This window comes from Phalangium opilio, unplaced genomic scaffold, assembly GCF_054372755.1.
Source record: "Phalangium opilio isolate 3A_F unplaced genomic scaffold, DU_Popi_V2 ptg000352l_1, whole genome shotgun sequence".
Classification (NCBI taxonomy): Eukaryota; Metazoa; Arthropoda; class Arachnida; order Opiliones; family Phalangiidae; genus Phalangium; species Phalangium opilio.
This window is the reverse complement of record NW_028324228.1, coordinates 5,042,093-5,060,327: the sequence shown is the minus strand read 5'-3', so window position 1 is coordinate 5,060,327 and position 18,235 is coordinate 5,042,093. Positions and strand designations below refer to the sequence as shown.

Sequence of the window (18,235 nt, the reverse complement as noted above, 5' to 3'; positions counted from 1 at the left end):
AACCCGCAACTGCGTGAATCTTTGGTGTTACCGCGTAAATTACCGTATACATGGTAATTTTCAAAAATTCAAAAACAAATTATATCGATCGTTTTTAAGCTCAATAATGAATAATACAACTTGAACATAGCTACACCTCTTAAAAAATAGTATTGTACATTAGAGATGGGCCGATACAAGTTTTAACCGATACCGATATCATTCGATACTTGGGAAACCGATACGTACCGATACCGATATTTTACCCGATCCTTCGAATATACCGATATTGAAGCGATACCAATAAAAACAATAAATAAGAAAATAGATGCGAAAATATAGGTTGGAAAATAGTAACTTTTTTGATAATAAATCACAGCTTGTAACTTATTCCAATATGAGAATTTCTTATATTTTTGGAAATTTGCTAGACTGTATGCGTATCACAGAAAAATAATCTTTCCCCGTGTTAAAACACGTTCAACTTGAAGGTCAGCTATACAAAGAAATAATATTAATTGTATTTTGTAATAATGCAGTATTTAAAGAGTTAGTGACATAATTTTCGTCACCCACAAACTTAAAATACGAAAAAAATCCTTGAAAAATCCAGTTTATTATGATATGTTTACTTTTGTATTTGGTTTCGTAGAAATTTATAAAATTGCAATCAAAGTTTCGTGTTTGGAAAAGGCTTAGCTAAATTTTGTTTCATTTGATGACGTAGTAAGGAGAAATTTTCTCTTTAGATGTCGCTCACGTGACGCCTGTTAGTGTTTCAGAGCCGCGTTAAGCCTATTTTATTTAGATTCGCGCGGCATTGGTATACTCGGGAGTCTCGGGCGCTTGCGCTTGGTTTTTCCGCGAGATGCCGTGAGTGACGTAGCAAGGAGAAAAACCCGCAAACTCGGCAAATTTGCTTTAGCCCCCAAATTTCAAGTTTTCAAAGTGTTTTTTCTGTGTTTTCCTCATATTTAAATATTGACCAATAATATTTTTGGAATCAGAAGAGTTTAAACTCTCAAAAAAGTAAGGTTTTCTTTAGATTTGAGATCATTTTTAAACCACGTCGCTATTCCTTTAAAGAGTGCACTTGTTCAAAAACGCCAACTTTTCGACTATTTGAGGTTTCAGGAGACTTCTCTTTGGAGTAGCAGAATCCCCAGTTATACGTCTTCTCACTCTGCTCTAGATGGGTTGTGTCGAAATCGCGGTGGTCGAAACTAATTGTTTCGTCGTTGCTGCTGTCACTTTCGCTTTCGTCATCCCAACTGTCGTCGAGCGCGTCTCCATCGTCGTCAAGGTTACGAACCTGGAATGGCTTCACGGGTCCCGGTACTTTCGTAGCAGTTTTGCCGTTCTTCTCATCGTTACGCTGTTTCTGATGGGCTTGACTCTCGATTGTTGTTGTCCGCGCTTCACTCTGGATGTCTTCGGTATGTTTCGAGACGGTCACAACTTTGACCGGCTCTTCTAGTGGTCCAATTATTTTTCCTTCGCCTGGCAGAACCGGTAATCTTCCATGGACTAATTCGATGGGTTTGGTGGGGAGTGTTGTCGGGTGTAGGGACGCGTCTGACGTGCCTGGGGGTTCTTTACGAAATTGACAGGTTTGACAAGACTCGACGTACCTTTTAACCATTTTCCTCTGTCTTGGCCACCAGTATCGTTGTCGGACTTTCGAGAGTGTTTTCTCTATTCCCATGTGTCCTCCGGTTTCTGAGTCGTGGGCCAAGTCGAGAATGGTTTTTCGAAGTGATGGAGGCACTACCAGAAGCTTGCCCCGGCCTTCTTCGAAAGGGTTATCTCTATAGAGGGTTCTGTTCTTCATTGTGTACTCGGCTATTTGGGGTTCGGCTTGGTTTTCTTCTTCTTGCCGGTACAGTTTCATCATCATCTCCTTTATTTTAGGTAAGCTTTGTTGAGCAAGGGCTAGTTCATTAATGGGGATGGCTTCAAAGTTCAAGGCACATGTGGGGATTTGATCCGCAGTACTTCCGGGATCAGGCGGAAGGATTGGGGCTCCTGCGAGGGCGTCCGCATTTAAATGAGTCTTTCTGCTACGATGAACGGGGTTGAGATATTGCATCTGATGATTATTATCCAGATAAATCAGACGAAACTGACCTTCGTCGAATATAATTCCAGCTCGTTGTGACGTGAACCAGTCCACACCCAGAACGAGGGGTAGGATCGCGTTTGGAACCACAAAACACTCTACGCGCACCGCGTCAAAACCGCTTACTTGAACTATAATATCTATCATTCCTTTCGGCATCGCGAGTCGCTTGTCAAAACCGATGACAGGAGGGCCGTCCCATGGCTACACGTTTCCGAGTAAATTGTTCCGCGCTACGTAAGACTCATCAATGACCGATTTCCGGGCGCCTGTATCCAAAAGAGTTTTAATCAGGCCAATGTCTCTAACTGAGACGTCCAACACAGGCACGACAGAGGCTTCGTTCCTAGCATCGTGGGCGCCTGACAATAATTATACGGTGCCGCCATGTGCGGCGCGAAGGAGGCGGCCGGAGGGACGCCAAGTGGTGGGCACGGGAAGAGCGTAGCTATTGTGGTTACATTTACGTTATGAAAACTGTCCGATTTCTCAAGTTCCTTGGCAAGCTTCAAAATCTCTCCAGACGTCTTGGGTTTAGACGAACTAATAACCGCCGCGTGGTTACGATTTGCGAGTCCAATTACGACATGTCGGATTGTCTTCTGGTCGTCGGGGTTGAGGCCGCTTCTTTTACACAGATCGAGTTTGGCAAAAATGTAAGCTTCAACGCTTTCGTTCGGCTGCTGTCCTCGGGCTCTCATCTGTACGAGCCATTCCTCTTCCGAAAAACGATCGGGGAACGCTTCTAGGAAACTCTTTTTCCATTCCTCGAAGTCCGCACATTTTTCTCCCCAGACGCGATGCCAGTTATATGCAGTACTGTTCGGAAGCATATACCCCGCCGCAGCGCTGAGCTTTAGGGCGACCGTCCGTTTTAGTTGGGTGGCGAGCCTCTCATATTGAACCAGCCATTCGGCGGCTGATTCCCCGAAATCAGCCGAAAAGTATCCAATTTGAAGACTTGGGTTACCGTTACACGACATTGTGGGCGCGTGGTCTTCGTCAAAGGCCGGATCTTCCTTGTTTCCAGTTGCAAAGAGTTCGGTATCGTAGACGTCTGTCGAAACGTCGGTTTCGTAGTCCAAGGAATCGTCCGTTGGATTTTCTAGCACTAGTTAGTTAACACTTCATTCAGTTCCAGGCGTAGCAAAGCACCTGTGTCGTTATCCCACTTCTGACACCAAATGTTAGGGTAGGTTTCGTGTGTTAAGTAATAGTTTATTGAAATACGACAACTCTTTAAAGTTAAAGATAAAATAAAGTTTATTCCGTTCCGTTTACGGGATAGACTAATCTGCTGAATGTCTGAACGTCTGAACTGCTGAAAATAGTAGAATTCCTACTATAAAATTCTCCCATCCTACCAAACCGTAAACTGTCTGAACCTTTTTGACTATTTTGCTGATATGCCGAATTCTGAACAGTGAACATTGAAATTAAAGTAAGAGATCGTCTTAACCTTTTTGACTATTTTGTTGAAATGCTGAATTCTGAACCGTGAACTTTGAAATTAATGTAAGATAGAGACCGTCTGAACTTTTTTGACTATCTTGCTGAAATGCCGAATTCTGAACCGAAATTAATATAAGATAGAGACCGTCTGAACGTTTTTGACTATTTTGCTGAAATGCTGAATTCTGAACAGTGAATTTTGAAAATGAAGTAGAATGGAGACCGTCTGGACTTATTTGACTATTTTGCTAAATGCCGAATTCCGAACCGAAATTAATGTAAGATAGGGACCGTCTGAACGTTTTTGACTATTTTGCTGAAATGCTGAATTCTGAACAGTGAATTTTGAAAATGAAGTAGAATGGAGACAGTCTGAACTTTTTTGACTATTTTGCTGAAATGCTGAATTCTGAACCGTGAATTTTGAAAATGAAGTAGAATGGAGACCGTCTGAACTTTCTTGACTATTTTGCTTAAATGCCGAGTTATGAACCGTGAACTTTGAAATTAATGTAAGATAGAGACCGTCTGAACTTTTTTGACTATCTTGCTGAAATGCCGAATTCTGAACCGAAATTAATATAAGATAGAGACCGTCTGAACCTTTTTGACTATTTTGCTGAAATGCTGAATTCTGAACCGTGAATTTTAAAAATGAAGTAGTATGGAGACCGTCTGAACTTTTTTGACTATTTGCTGAAATGCCGAATTCTGAACCGTGAACTTTGAAATTAATGTAAGATAGAGACCGTCTGAACTTTTTTGACTATCTTGCTGAAATGCCGAGTTCTGAACCGAAATTAATATAAGATAGAGACCGTCTGAACCTTTTTGACTATTTTGCTGAAATGCCGAATTCTGAACCGTGAATTTTGAAAATGAAAATGGAAATAGTGTAACAATGTTACGTCTTTTCTAAAATATTGTTGTTTATCTTCATTGACTTCCCAAATAATAATATTGTTTTTCAAACAATTATTGTTTAGAATTATCTACTTCCGATATAAAATAACCTTTCTCGACTTATAATATGCCTTTTCCTAAAAATTACTGTTTAGAATTATCTACTTCCGAAATAAAATAACCTTTCTCAAATTATAAAATGCCTTTTCCAAAAAAAAATTCTGTTTAGAATTATTTACTACCGAAATAAAATAGCCTTTCTCGAAATATAATATGCCTTTTCCAAAGTTTAGAATTATCTACTTCCGAAATAAAATAACCTTTCTCAAATTATAATATGCCTTTATCAAAAAATTACTGTTTAGAATTATCTACTTCCGAAATAAAATAACCTTTCTCCCCCATTCTACTTCATTTTCAAAATTCACGGTTCAGAATTCAGCATTTCAGCAAAATAGTCAAAAATGTTCTGACGGTCTCTATCTTACATTAATTTCGGTTCAGAATTCGGCATTTCAGCAAAATAGTCAAAAAGTTCAGACGGTCTCCATTCTACTTCATATTCAAAATTCACGGTTCAGAATTCAGCATTTCAGCAAAATAGTAAAAAAAAGTTCAGACGGTCTCCATTCTACTTCATTTTCAAAATTCACGGTTCTGAATTCAGCATTGCAGCAAAATAGTCAAAAAAGTTCAGACGGTCTCCATTCTACTTCATTTTCAAAATTCACGGTTCAGAACAGAGGCGTCGGAACGTTTTTGAACCTGGGGGGGCTGAGAATTTTAGCTGGCCTTATGTGTTTTTGAGAAAAATGCTTGAATAATGGGAAAGTTTGAAACAAAGGTGGACATGAAATTAGGGATGTCCTTATTCACGTACACAGTCAAACAAAATGCAATTATAAATTTTGTTTTGATGTAAGCTGGGTAAATTCTACTGGTTTTAAGTTTCACTTATTGACCCATTAGTCATTTTAAAAAAGAGAAACTTATAAGCATAGTCAAGTATTACGCACGGTAATTATAATCCGTTTCAACGTAAAAAATTATTTGCAGTTAATATCGAATAAATGAAAATTCACTTTGAGCAAGCTCTATATGCAGCCTTTCTTTCGGGGGGGGGGACTGTGAGAATTTACTCTGACAGTCAGGCCGCCTTGAAAGCGCTGAACCAGTGTCAGATAACTTCTCAACTGGTGCGCAGTTGCCTTGATCTGCTTGATCGACTGGCGTCCCGCAACAGGGTCCAGTTGTACTGGGTGCCGGTGCATAGCGGACATCATGGCAATGAGCAAGCCGATAGGTTTGCTAAAAGGGGGCGAAGGCCAAGGTCTTGGGACCGTCACCGGTCGTCCCCATACGCTAGACGGAGTCTGCATGACAGGTTGACAGTCGTTCAAAATAAGCTCTGGCATAATATGGAGGGTGAGGGCCAGAGACAAACGAAACAGTTTGTCAATGGCCCCTGCAGGTCTAGGGCTAGGGACCTTATTGCGCTCAGCAGTTGGAATATTTGGCTGACCACCGGTCTTTTGGCCGGACACTGTCGGCTAAATAGACAACTCCATCTGATGGGCCTTGCTGACGACCCTCTTTGCCGGTCGTGCCGGGAGAAGGAAGAAACTCCTTCTCACATACTGTGCGAGTGCGATTACTTCGCCTCACTCAGATTAGAACACTTCGATTCACATACTGTGGAGCCCTAGCGGGTCTCTTCCATAACGGTGGAACAAATTCTACGGTACACCGCGGCCACAGGCCTCTTCAAGGCCTGAATATGAGGGTGCACAATATGCCTCTGGCATCGGTGCAAGGACGTGATCCCCCCTCTCCCCCAATAATAATAATTCAATACCTTAAATTGTCTTTATTACTTGAAATATTTGTTAAATCAGTTCGTTTCGTTAACCACTCAAGAATAGATTTTGTTCTTTGACAATTTGGACAATGTTATTGGTTAAATTATGTCGGCTGCTAATTTTTGGTGGTGGCAAAGGGTTGATCTCTGGGTTGACCGTTGACGTACAAAACGTAATTTTTAAGTAGACGACACGGTCACGTGAACAACCGGAACTAGTTTCTCCAAATTCAGAGCTGGTCCCTATTTACAAAGTTTCTGCTCCTCTTGGTATATTATCCTTGCTCAAATTGAGAGAAAGGTCAAAATTGGACGATTTTTGCCTTAGAACATTTGTGAATAGCCTCTAGTGAGATTTTGAGAAAAAGCAAGTAAAAGCTACTCTATCGGCATTGTGGATCGGGCCTATTTAGGAAAGGGGGGGGTTGTTCATTGTCTTGGCAGTGGAGGATCTATTATAGGCCTAATTCTCTCGAGAGTGACAAAAATATTTTTCACCCGGGAACTTGCACTTGTCGAGAGGGGTGGAAACTTATGCCTTTTTTTGTTTTTGAGCCACGGGGATCACCTAATCACAGCTGAATAATATAATATTTTAAAATCTATTATTTTTACTGGTATTATTAACATTTATATTATTTATACTTTTTTTTGGCCTAAATTCTGAGGGGGCTCAGCCCCCCAGGTTCAAAAATCGAGGGGGCTTGAGCCCACCCTGCCCCCGGCTTCCGACGCCCCTGATTCGCTGCGAGGATTAAAACAGTACTGTAAGAACGCCATCTCGGATTTTTGCGGTCTCCCATGGACAGTGAATTATTTACCGTCAGGCGTCAACTGTCCGTGGGCCTCCAAAACAGTAAGTTCAACATATTAGCGAAAACGGAATGTAATATCCAAAGGATATGTATAGATCACCAATGACATGAAACGGCAACCTGGCAAGATAAAAAGTAGGCCCAAATGGCTTAAGAATAGTTTTCTTTTTGAAACATACAAATTTGTTAATTAAACTTCACCCTACGTGAAATGAGATACCACATACCTTTTCAGCCTTTGCTAGAGCTGTATGAGATATGTTGTGAAAATTGGTCGGGAAACCTTGGGTCTAACTTGCGAGAAACATAGTGACCTCCTAATGTTAAACTCCACAGAGATTAACATTACGAGATCAGATAGAGTATAAATCGAAAATCCCTGACGTTCTTGATAAAATTACAATGTCTACATTTTAAAATATCATGGAATAATTATTATAGGTACTTTTTTATCGTGATTAGTTGTCCCAAATCGATAATTTAAATTAATTTCCACAGGATTGGTTGAAAACCACCCGATACCCAGGCGTCTGACTAAAGTTCAGAATATTTTGAAACGCCCGCCATAAGGATAGACAAGACAAGGCTTAGGAATTAAAAATTGAAAATATGTTTCAAATAGTGCATGCATTCTCGCCATCTGTCGAGCAAGTCTGGTAGCACAAATGTGTGGATTAAACTTAATAAATAGTTTTAATTAGGATTAGTATCGTGACCGATAAGGTGTTTGACGACTTTCTTATAATAATTATTAAAGCGATAAAAGTTGAACATTTTTTCTCCTTGTTTTTAGGTAACCAAAGTGTCGAAATTGAGGTTTAAATAATTGAAAAGTTCAATTATAATTATATTAAGGATCAGTAGTTAGAAATAATTATTAACTAAATTTAGAGACAAATTAGTACCATTTCTGTAGAGAAACTACCGTATTCAAAAAAACATTAACAGACACACAAAAACACCCACTCTAATAAACCCACGAGAGACATGGCTTTGATATACATACATGTAAACTTAATTATGGAGTTTGCAAAATTCTTGAGATCCTATTGGCTGACATAGAAACATGTAGCAATATGTGCTACAAAACATTTCACCCGAGTAATGGCACTCCATGTTAAATGCCCATAGCTCTTACATGCAGTCAAAGGCAGGGAGGGGCCTTCTACAGGAAAATTGTCAAATTTTACAAATATTCTGAGAGAGCGATTGCTCTCTTAGATAAGACTTCATACTGCTCTTAATGTATAAGGAGGGTTTTTTGTTTGGATGTAGTTTTTTTTGTATTGTATTAATTGTTTTGAAAAAAATCCACTGAACTAAAATTCGGACCCTTAATATGTGGTTAAAATTTCAAAGAGATCCCTCCATTAATTTTTTTTATAGAAAATAATGTTGCTAAGGGTGGTTTTCATTTCCATAAAAAAATTAAGACATTTTGGCAAAAAAAGGGAAATTTTCCCATAGGAATAACATGGGAAATGTTTGCTGTGATGGCCAAATTGACTCGAGCATTTTTTGAAGACTATTAATTCGATAGGTCTGAAAATGGTTTTAAATGAAAGGTTGAACATTAAACTGGTGCCTTTCGAAGTTTTATTGAAAACAATTAATATTAAGTATTACTTTTTGTACTTTTAAGCACATGCTTAAACTTACGACCTTTTATTCTGTTGGACTTACGTGTTTTAGTCCTGGCTAAAATCATTGAGAAACGTACTGTTGGACTTACGCTGTTTTACCTCTAATAGAAAGACTGAGCGAAGATTTTTGTTTACACAACGAGTGTGGCTGTGTCGAGCTTAAGGCGAATTTGTAACTTTTCACATAAAAGAAGGGGTTAATTCGTCCTCATTTTATTTTAATTTCGTAAGTTAAACCTTATTATAATTTAATACAAAAGAATTTAAATTTAGGATTTAGCCGATAATTTTTAAATTCACTGATTTCACTAAGCCTTGGTCAAAATTTAAATACAGCTGATTGTATGTAGAGAGTCGACTAGAGACCAATTGGCCGTGTTGCGTTCGTTTTAAGGTGTTTCACCTGGTGCCATCGGCCAACGATAGCCGCTAATTAGGTAATTTGTTTTAAATAAATCAATTTTTGTTGTTTAAACTACGCACAAGGGTTCGTTCCCTGCTTTCTCGACTGGTGCCACCAGCGGCCAGCCAAGTGCCAACGGTTACCGCTACGAAGATACGTTTTTTACTGGTAAAATAAATGATGGATTCAATCACACTATCACTAAATCCTGTCACCAAATCAACCAATATTTTTAATTCAGGTCCTTCCAATCATTTGTATTAGGTAACAATTGTATTATTAATTATTTTGCGCCAATTCTAACGTTGCCTAAGAAAACAGTAAACAATGGCCAGATTGCCAACGATAAACGCTACAAAGATTATATCTGGTGCAACCGGCAAACGATAACCCCTGCTTAGATCATTTTGAATGTTTCATTAGTGGTAAAATAATTGATAGATTAAATCACACGATCACTAAACCCTGTCAACAAACCAACCAATATTTTTTATTCCGGCTCTTCCAATAATTTTTATTAGGTAACATTTAAATTTTTATTATTTATTAGTGCCATCGACCAACAATAACCGCTAATTAGAATAATTTTTTTTTTAAATTAGACAAATTTTTGTTGTTTAAGATTAATGCAAACTCTACACATAGGTTTGTTACCTGGTTTCTAAACTGGTGCCAAGGGTAAAAACAAACCATAAGTAACATATAACACTAGAAAAGTGTCCATCCATTTCCTACTCTGACTTTGGTATTGCAAATTAGTTTAATGTTTAATCTCCTCGAAAAAGGGGTGCGGAAACTTGTAGGTACTTGTAGGTACTTGTGGGTGCTTGTAGGTACTTGTGGGTGCTTGTAGGTACTTGTGGGTGCTTGTAGGTACTTGTGGGTGCTTGTAGGTACTTGTGGGTGCTTGTAGGTACTTGTGGGTGCTTGTAGGTACTTGTGGGTACCTGTTGGTGCTTGTGGGTACTTGTAGGTACTTGTGGGTGCTTGTAGGTACTTGTGGGTGCTTGTAGGTACTTGTGGGTGCTTGTAGGTACTTGTGGGTGCTTGTAGGTACTTGTGGGTACCTGTTGGTGCTTGTAGGTACCTGTTGGTGCTTGTAGGTACCTGTTGGTGCTTGTAGGTACCTGTTGGTGTTTGTAGGTACCTGTTGGTGTTTGTAGGTACTTGTGGGTGTTTGTAGGTACTTGTGGGTGTTTGTAGGTACTTGTGGGTGTTTGTAGGTACTTGTGGGTGTTTGTAGGTACTTGTGGGTGTTTGTAGGTACTTGTGGGTGTTTGTAGGTACTTGTGGGTGTTTGTGGGTACTTGTGGGTGTTTGTGGGTACTTGTGGGTGTTTGTGGGTACTTGTGGGTGTTTGTAGGTACTTGTGGGTGTTTGTAGGTACTTGTGGGTGTTTGTAGGTACTTGTGGGTGTTTGTAGGTACTTGTGGGTGTTTGTAGGTACTTGTGGGTGTTTGTAGGTACTTGTGGGTGTTTGTAGGTACTTGTGGGTGTTTGTAGGTACTTGTGGGTGTTTGTAGGTACTTGTGGGTGTTTGTAGGTACTTGTGGGTGTTTGTAGGTACTTGTGGGTGTTTGTAGGTACTTGTGGGTGTTTGTAGGTACTTGTGGGTGTTTGTGGGTACTTGTGGGTGTTTGTGGGTACTTGTGGGTGTTTGTGGGTACTTGTGGGTGTTTGTGGGTACTTGTGGGTGTTTGTGGGTACTTGTGGGTGTTTGTGGGTACTTGTGGGTGTTTGTGGGTACTTGTGGGTGTTTGTGGGTACTTGCCCCGGGTGTTTGTGGGTACTTGCCCCGGGTGTTTGTGGGTACTTGCCCCGGGTGTTTGTGGGTACTTGCCCCGGGTGTTTGTGGGTTCTTGCCCCGGGTGTTTGTGGGTTCTTGCCCCGGGTGTTTGTGGGTTCTTGCCCCGGGTGTTTGTGGGTTCTTGCCCCGGGTGTTTGTGGGTTCTTGCCCCGGGTGTTTGTGGGTTCTTGCCCCGGGTGCTTGTGGGTACTTACCCAAACTTTTAATGATTTACGTTTTTTTTTAAGTATCATTATAAATAAATGTCTGATTGAGCTAAAGTTATGGTCCCCTTTATGGTCCCCTTTATAATTATATATGTTTCTGCTTAGTGCAGATTTTGAAAATGTAAAACTGTTTCTTAACATCCTTAATTAAAATGAAGACTGAAGGAACAGATATTAATCAAAAATGTCTTGATTAGAATCAAGTCCTAAAAAGTATCGATAAGACTGAGCTTATCACTTGACTGAAGGATCAGATATTAATTTTTCTTTTTAATTGAAACTTAAAGGCATGCTTAAGAAAAAACAACGTTCCATTACCGTTTTCCGTTGAAATAACTTATTTTACAGGCAATCAATTTCAAAAATTTACTTATCTCGGGTTTTCGGGCACAATTCCATTCCTCCAAAACATTTTATCATTACATTACTTTTGAGAGATAACGTGTCAAAATAAGCTTTAAAACAATAAAAAACTGAATGAGCGGTCTGTTTAGCCATGACCAAAACCTTCAAGTGTTGCTAATGTTAGAAAGTGGATTTTCCCACTTCCATTTTAAAAATTTGCCGCATTTCCCACACCCCCTCTTTTTACAGTCATATTTATCTGGACTATTTTATCATACTAAGTTTAATATGGAATATCACTCCGCATGGTTTTGACAATATGTACAAATGCTATAGAGCTTTAAAATTCTCAAAATATGCTTTCTTTTTTTTCAGTGCCAAACTTAAAATCACCGAATTTATTTCAAAATGTCGCTTGAAATTATTAAACCGGATAAAATTTTCGAAAATGCACTAATTTTAACTGTGCAGTTAAAATTAGTGCATTTTCGAAAATTTTGCACTATTAACCCTTGAACAGGAAAATTCCGACATTTGATTGATCTCGGAAAAATATTACTTTTTCCCCACAGAGCCTAAAACCAAACCTAAATTTCCCACGATGTGGGAAATTACCCACACATTGGCAACACTGCTTTAAAAACTTACAACAAGCACCCTTTCGAGACATATTCTGAACAAATTAGTGCTTAACACGCTAATAGTACGACCACGGAGAATTTATGTAAACTGTAGTTGAAATATATTCATGTGCGACCTGCGGCACTGAATGGTCTCTAACCATTGTTTGAAACTAGAGAGAAAAATAGTGAGCAGCATTAATCATGTCCTGAGCTATGACAATGAACAGTATGACTGTTGACTGAAGTACACTAGACATTACATCATTTTGCATAACCACGAGTAAAAATCTAACTGTCCCTACTTAATTTTCCGCCATTGTTTTAAAACTTATCCACTGCGAAGCATGCAGGGCACAAATGGGGAACCTTTTAAAACTCAATGTCATACACGTACTCTCTCAAAAGTAATTAATGTAATGATAAAATGTTTTGGGGGAATGGAATTGTGCCCGAAAACCCGAGATAAGTAAATTTTTGAAATTGATTGCCTGTAAAATAAGTTATTTCAACGGAAAACGGTAATGGAACGTTGTTTTTTCTTAAGCATGCCTTTAAGTTTCAATTAAAAAGAAAAATTAATATCTGATCCTTCAGTCAAGTGATAAGCTCAGTCTTATCGATACTTTTTAGGACTTGATTCTAATCAAGACATTTTTGATTAATATCTACTAGGCCTAGATAATTTCCCATGAAAAACTATGAAAATGATAAATGTTAGCTCGAAAAAATCATTATTTTATTGTAGAGGTTAAAAAAAAACTTTTTTTTTAACCTCTTTTAAAAAAAAAAAGGTTTTGGAGAAGTTTGCAAAAATTAAAAAGTATCTGCAAAATCGATTTCTTGATTTTTTCCCATAAAATCCTATGAAAACGGTAAATAATAATTAGTAATAATGCTTAATTAATTTTAGACACTAATTGGTACCATTTCCATGGAGGAAAACTCATTTCTGGAGAAGTTTGTAAAAATTTAAAAGTAGTGGCAAATTTAGTTTTTGTGTTTTTTCCCATAAAATCCTGTAAATACGGTAAATAATAATTAGTAATAATGCTTAATTAATTTAAGACACTAATTGGTACCATTTCCATGGAGGAAAACTCGTTTCTGGAGTTGTTTTAAAAGTAGTGGCAAATTCAATTTTTGTCTTTTTTCCCATAAAATCCTATGAAAACGGTAAATAATAATTAGTAATAATATTTAAATAATTTTAGACACTAATTGGTACCATTTCCATGGAGGAAAACTCATTTCTGGAGTTGTTTTAAAAGTAGTGGCAAATTTAATTTTTGTCTTTTTTCCCATAAAATCCTATGGAAACGGAAAATAATAATTAGTAGTAATATTTAATTAATTTTAGAGACTAATTGGTACCATTTCCATGGAGGAAAACTCGTTTCTGGAGTTGTTTTTAAAAGTAGTGGCAAATTCAATTTTTTTGTTTTTTTCCCATAAAATCCTATGGAAACGGAAAATAATAATTAGTAATAATATTTAATTAATTTTAGACACTAATTGGTACCATTTCCATGGAGGAAAACTCGTTTCTGGAGTTGTTTTTAAAAGTAGTGGCAAATTCAATTTTTGTGTTTTTTTCCCATAAAATCCTATGGAAACGGAAAATAATAATTAGTAGTAATATTTAATTAATTTTAGAGACTAATTGGTACCATTTCCATGGAGGAAAACTCGTTTCTGGAGTTGTTTTAAAAGTAGTGGCAAATTCATTTTTTGCCTTTTTTCCCATAAAATCCTATGGAAATGGTAAATAATAATTAGTAATAATGCTTAATTAATTTTAGACACTAATTGGTACCATTTCCATGGAGGAAAACTCATTTCTGGAGAAGTTTGTAAAAATTTAAAAGTAGTGGCAAATTTAGTTTTTGTGTTTTTTTCCCATAAAATCCTGTAAATACGGTAAATAATAATTAGTAATAATGCTTAATTAATTTTAGACACTAATTGGTACCATTTCCATGGAGGAAAACTCGTTTCTGGAGTTGTTTTAAAAGTAGTGGCAAATTCAATTTTTGTCTTTTTTCCCATAAAATCCTATGAAAACGGTAAATAATAATTAGTAATAATATTTAATTAATTTTAGACACTAATTAGTACCATTTCCATGGAGGAAAACTCGTTTCTGGAGTTGTTTTAAAATCAGTGGCAAATTTAATTTTTGTCTTTTTTCCCATAAAATCCTATGAAAACGGTAAATAATAATTAGTAATAATATTTAATTAATTTTAGAGACTAATTGGTACCATTTCCATGGAGGAAAACTCGTTTCTGGAGTTGTTTAAAAGTAGTGGCAAATTCAATTTTTGTGTTTTTTTCCCATAAAATCCTGTGGAAACGGAAAGTAATAATTAGTAATAATATTTAATTAATTTTAGACACTAATTGGTACCATTTCCATGGAGGAAAACTCGTTTCTGGAGTTGTTTTAAAAGTAGTGGCAAATTCAATTTTTGTGTTTTTTTCCCATAAAATCCTATGGAAACGGAAAATAATAATTAGTAATAATATGTAATTAATTTTAGACACTAATTGGTACCATTTCCATGGAGGAAAACTCATTTCTGGAGAAGTTTGTAAAAATTTAAAAGTAGTGGCAAATTTAATTTTTGTCTTTTTTCCCATAAAATCCTATGAAAACGGTAAATAATAATTAGTAATAATACTTAATTAATTTTAGACACAAGTTGGTACCATTTCCATGGAGGAAAACTCATTTCTGGAGTTGTTTTAAAAGTAGTGGCAAATTCATTTTTTGTGTTTTTTTCCCATAAAATCCTATGAAAGCGGTAAATAATAATTAGTTATAATGCTTAATTAATTTTAGACACTATTTGGTACCATTTCCATGGAGGAAAACTCGTTTCTGGAGTTGTTTTAAAAGTAGTGGCAAATTCAATTTTTGTGTTTTTTTCCCATAAAATCCTATGGAAACGGAAAATAATAATTAGTAATAATATTTAATTAATTTTAGACACTAATTGGTACCATTTCCATGGAGGAAAACTCATTTCTGGAGTTGTTTTAAAATTAGTGGCAAATTCATTTTTTGTGTTTTTTTCCCATAAAATCCTATGAAAACGGTAAATAATAATTAGTAATAATGCTTAATTAATTTTAGACACTAATTGGTACCCTTTCCATGGAGGAAAACTCATTTCTGGAGAAGTTTGTAAAAATTTAAAAGTAGTGACAAATTTAATTTTTGTCTTTTTTCCCATAAAATCCTATGAAAACGGTAAATAATAATTAGTAATAATACTTAATTAATTTTAGACACAAGTTGGTACCATTTCCATGGAGGAAAACTCATTTCTGGAGTTGTTTTAAAAGTAGTGGCAAATTCAATTTTTGTGTCTTTTTCCCATAAAATCCTATGGAAATGGAAAATAATAATTAGTAATAATATTTAATTAATTTTAGAGACTAATTGGTACCATTTCCATGGAGGAAAACTCATTTCTGGAGTTGTTTTAAAAGTAGTGGCAAATTCATTTTTTGTGTTTTTTCCCATAAAATCCTATGAAAGCGGTAAATAATAATTAGTAATAATATTTAATTAATTTTAGACACTAATTGGTACCATTTACATGGAGGAAAACTCGATTCTGGAGTTGTTTTAAAAGTAGTGGCAAATTCAATTTTTGTCTTTTTTCCCATAAAATCCTATGAAAACGGTAAATAATAATTAGTAATAATATTTAATTAATTTTAGACACTAATTGGTACCATTTCCATGGAGGAAAACTCGTTTCTGGAGTTGTTTTAAAATCAGTGGCAAATTTAATTTTTGTCTTTTTTCCCATAAAATCCTATGGAAACGGAAAATAATAATTATTAATAATATTTAATTAATTTTAGAGACTAATTGGTACCATTTCCATGGAGGAAAACTCGTTTCTGGAGTTGTTTTAAAAGTAGTGGCAAATTAATTTTTTGCCTTTTTTCCCATAAAATCCTATGGAAATGGTAAATAATAATTAGTAATAATATTTAATTAATTTTAGACACTAATTGGTACCATTTCCATGGAGGAAAACTCATTTCTGGAGTTGTTTTAAAAGTAGTGGCAAATTCATTTTTTGTGTTTTTTTCCCATAAAATCCTATGAAAACGGTAAATAATAATTAGTAATAATGCTTAATTAATTTTAGACACTAATTGGTACCATTTCCATGGAGGAAAACTCATTTCTGGAGAAGTTTGTAAAAATTTAAAAGTAGTGACAAATTTAATTTTTGTCTTTTTTCCCATAAAATCCTATGAAAACGGTAAATAATAATTAGTAATAATACTTAATTAATTTTAGACACAAGTTGGTACCATTTCCATGGAGGAAAACTCATTTCTGGAGTTGTTTTAAAAGTAGTGGCAAATTCAATTTTTGTGTTTTTTTCCCATAAAATCCTATGGAAATGGAAAATAATAATTAGTAATAATATTTAATTAATTTTAGAGACTAATTGGTACCATTTCCATGGAGGAAAACTCGTTTCTGGAGTTGTTTTAAAAGTAGTGGCAAATTCATTTTTTGCCTTTTTTCCCATAAAATCCTATGGAAATGGTAAATAATAATTAGTAATAATGCTTAATTAATTTTAGACACTAATTGGTACCATTTCCATGGAGGAAAACTCATTTCTGGAGAAGTTTGTAAAAATTTAAAAGTAGTGGCAAATTTAGTTTTTGTGTTTTTTTCCCATAAAATCCTGTAAATACGGTAAATAATAATTAGTAATAATGCTTAATTAATTTTAGACACTAATTGGTACCATTTCCATGGAGGAAAACTCGTTTCTGGAGTTGTTTTAAAAGTAGTGGCAAATTCAATTTTTGTCTTTTTTCCCATAAAATCCTATGAAAACGGTAAATAATAATTAGTAATAATATTTAATTAATTTTAGACACTAATTAGTACCATTTCCATGGAGGAAAACTCGTTTCTGGAGTTGTTTTAAAAGTAGTGGCAAATTCAATTTTTGTGTTTTTTTCCCATAAAATCCTATGGAAACGGAAAATAATAATTAGTAATAATATTTAATTAATTTTAGACACTAATTGGTACCATTTCCATGGAGGAAAACTCATTTCTGGAGAAGTTTGTAAAAATTTAAAAGTAGTGGCAAATTTAATTTTTGTCTTTTTTCCCATAAAATCCTATGAAAACGGTAAATAATAATTAGTAATAATACTTAATTAATTTTAGACACAAGTTGGTACCATTTCCATGGAGGAAAACTCATTTCTGGAGTTGTTTTAAAAGTAGTGGCAAATTCATTTTTTGTGTTTTTTTCCCATAAAATCCTATGAAAGCGGTAAATAATAATTAGTAATAATGCTTAATTAATTTTAGACACTATTTGGTACCATTTCCATGGAGGAAAACTCGTTTCTGGAGTTGTTTTAAAAGTAGTGGCAAATTCAATTTTTGTCTTTTTTCCCATAAAATCCTATGAAAACGGTAAATAATAATTAGTAATAATATTTAATTAATTTTAGACACTAATTGGTACCATTTCCATGGAGGAAAACTCGTTCCTGGAGTTGTTTTAAAAGTAGTGGCAAATTCAATTTTTGTGTTTTTTTCCCATAAAATCCTATGGAAACGGAAAATAATAATTAGTAATAATATTTAATTAATTTTAGACACTAATTGGTACCATTTGCATGGAGGAAAACTCGTTTCTGGAGTTGTTTTTAAAAGTAGTGGCAAATTCAATTTTTGTGTTTTTTTCCCATAAAATCCTATGAAAACGGAAAATAATAATTAGTAATAATATTTAATTAATTTTAGAGACTAATTGGTACCATTTCCATGGAGGAAAACTCGTTTCTGGAGTTGTTTTAAAAGTAGTGGCAAATTAATTTTTTGTCTTTTTTCCCATAAAATCCTATGAAAACGGTAAATAATAATTAGTAATAATACTTAATTAATTTTAGACACTAATTGTTACCGTTTTCATGGAGGAAAACTCATTTTTTGAAAAGTTTGTTAAAATTAAAAGTAGTGGCAAATTCAATTTTCGTTTCTTTTTCAGCATTAAATCCTTTGAAAACGTAAATTATA

At 35.4% G+C, this 18,235-nt stretch overlaps 1 protein-coding gene and 2 long non-coding RNA genes across 4 annotated transcripts; 1 reads left to right on the top strand and 2 right to left on the bottom strand.

Annotated features, from left to right (window-relative positions):
• Nucleotides 1-8,674: 8,674 nt before the first annotated feature.
• LOC149607116 (uncharacterized) lies at nucleotides 8,675-10,556 on the top strand. The gene is made up of 3 exons (XR_016377056.1): nucleotides 8,675-8,995; nucleotides 9,106-9,340; nucleotides 9,414-10,556. It is a non-coding gene; the product is annotated as an uncharacterized LOC149607116 (long non-coding RNA).
• Nucleotides 10,557-13,180: 2,624 nt separating this feature from the next.
• LOC149607115 (uncharacterized) lies at nucleotides 13,181-14,648 on the bottom strand. 2 transcript variants are annotated; one of them, XM_089860176.1, is made up of 5 exons: nucleotides 14,561-14,645; nucleotides 14,269-14,351; nucleotides 14,123-14,205; nucleotides 13,673-13,757; nucleotides 13,181-13,315 (listed from the first exon to the last, which is right to left on the bottom strand). In XM_089860176.1, exons 1-5 carry the CDS (start codon nucleotides 14,567-14,569, stop codon nucleotides 13,222-13,224), a joined length of 354 nt encoding a protein of 117 aa, XP_089716302.1. In that variant the 5' UTR covers nucleotides 14,570-14,645; the 3' UTR covers nucleotides 13,181-13,221. The 2 variants fall into 2 exon arrangements, with proteins under 2 accessions (XP_089716302.1, XP_089716303.1); XM_089860177.1 differs by lacking the exon at nucleotides 14,269-14,351 and having other exon boundaries at nucleotides 14,561-14,648.
• Nucleotides 14,649-15,701: 1,053 nt separating this feature from the next.
• On the bottom strand, nucleotides 15,702-18,090 carry LOC149607114 (uncharacterized). The gene is made up of 5 exons (XR_016376955.1): nucleotides 17,977-18,090; nucleotides 17,536-17,618; nucleotides 17,087-17,170; nucleotides 16,941-17,023; nucleotides 15,702-15,834 (listed from the first exon to the last, which is right to left on the bottom strand). It is a non-coding gene; the product is annotated as an uncharacterized LOC149607114 (long non-coding RNA).
• Between the last annotated feature and the right edge of the window lie 145 nt (nucleotides 18,091-18,235).

Coding starts and splice junctions, on each gene's coding strand:
- LOC149607115 (XM_089860176.1), bottom strand. Junction 14,206..14,268: donor AGTTTTCCTCCATGGAAATG/GTACTAATTAGT, acceptor CCGTTTTCATAG/GATTTTATGGGAAAAAAGAC. Junction 13,316..13,672: donor AGTTTTCCTCCATGGAAATG/GTACCAATTAGT, acceptor CCGTTTTCATAG/GATTTTATGGGAAAAAAGAC.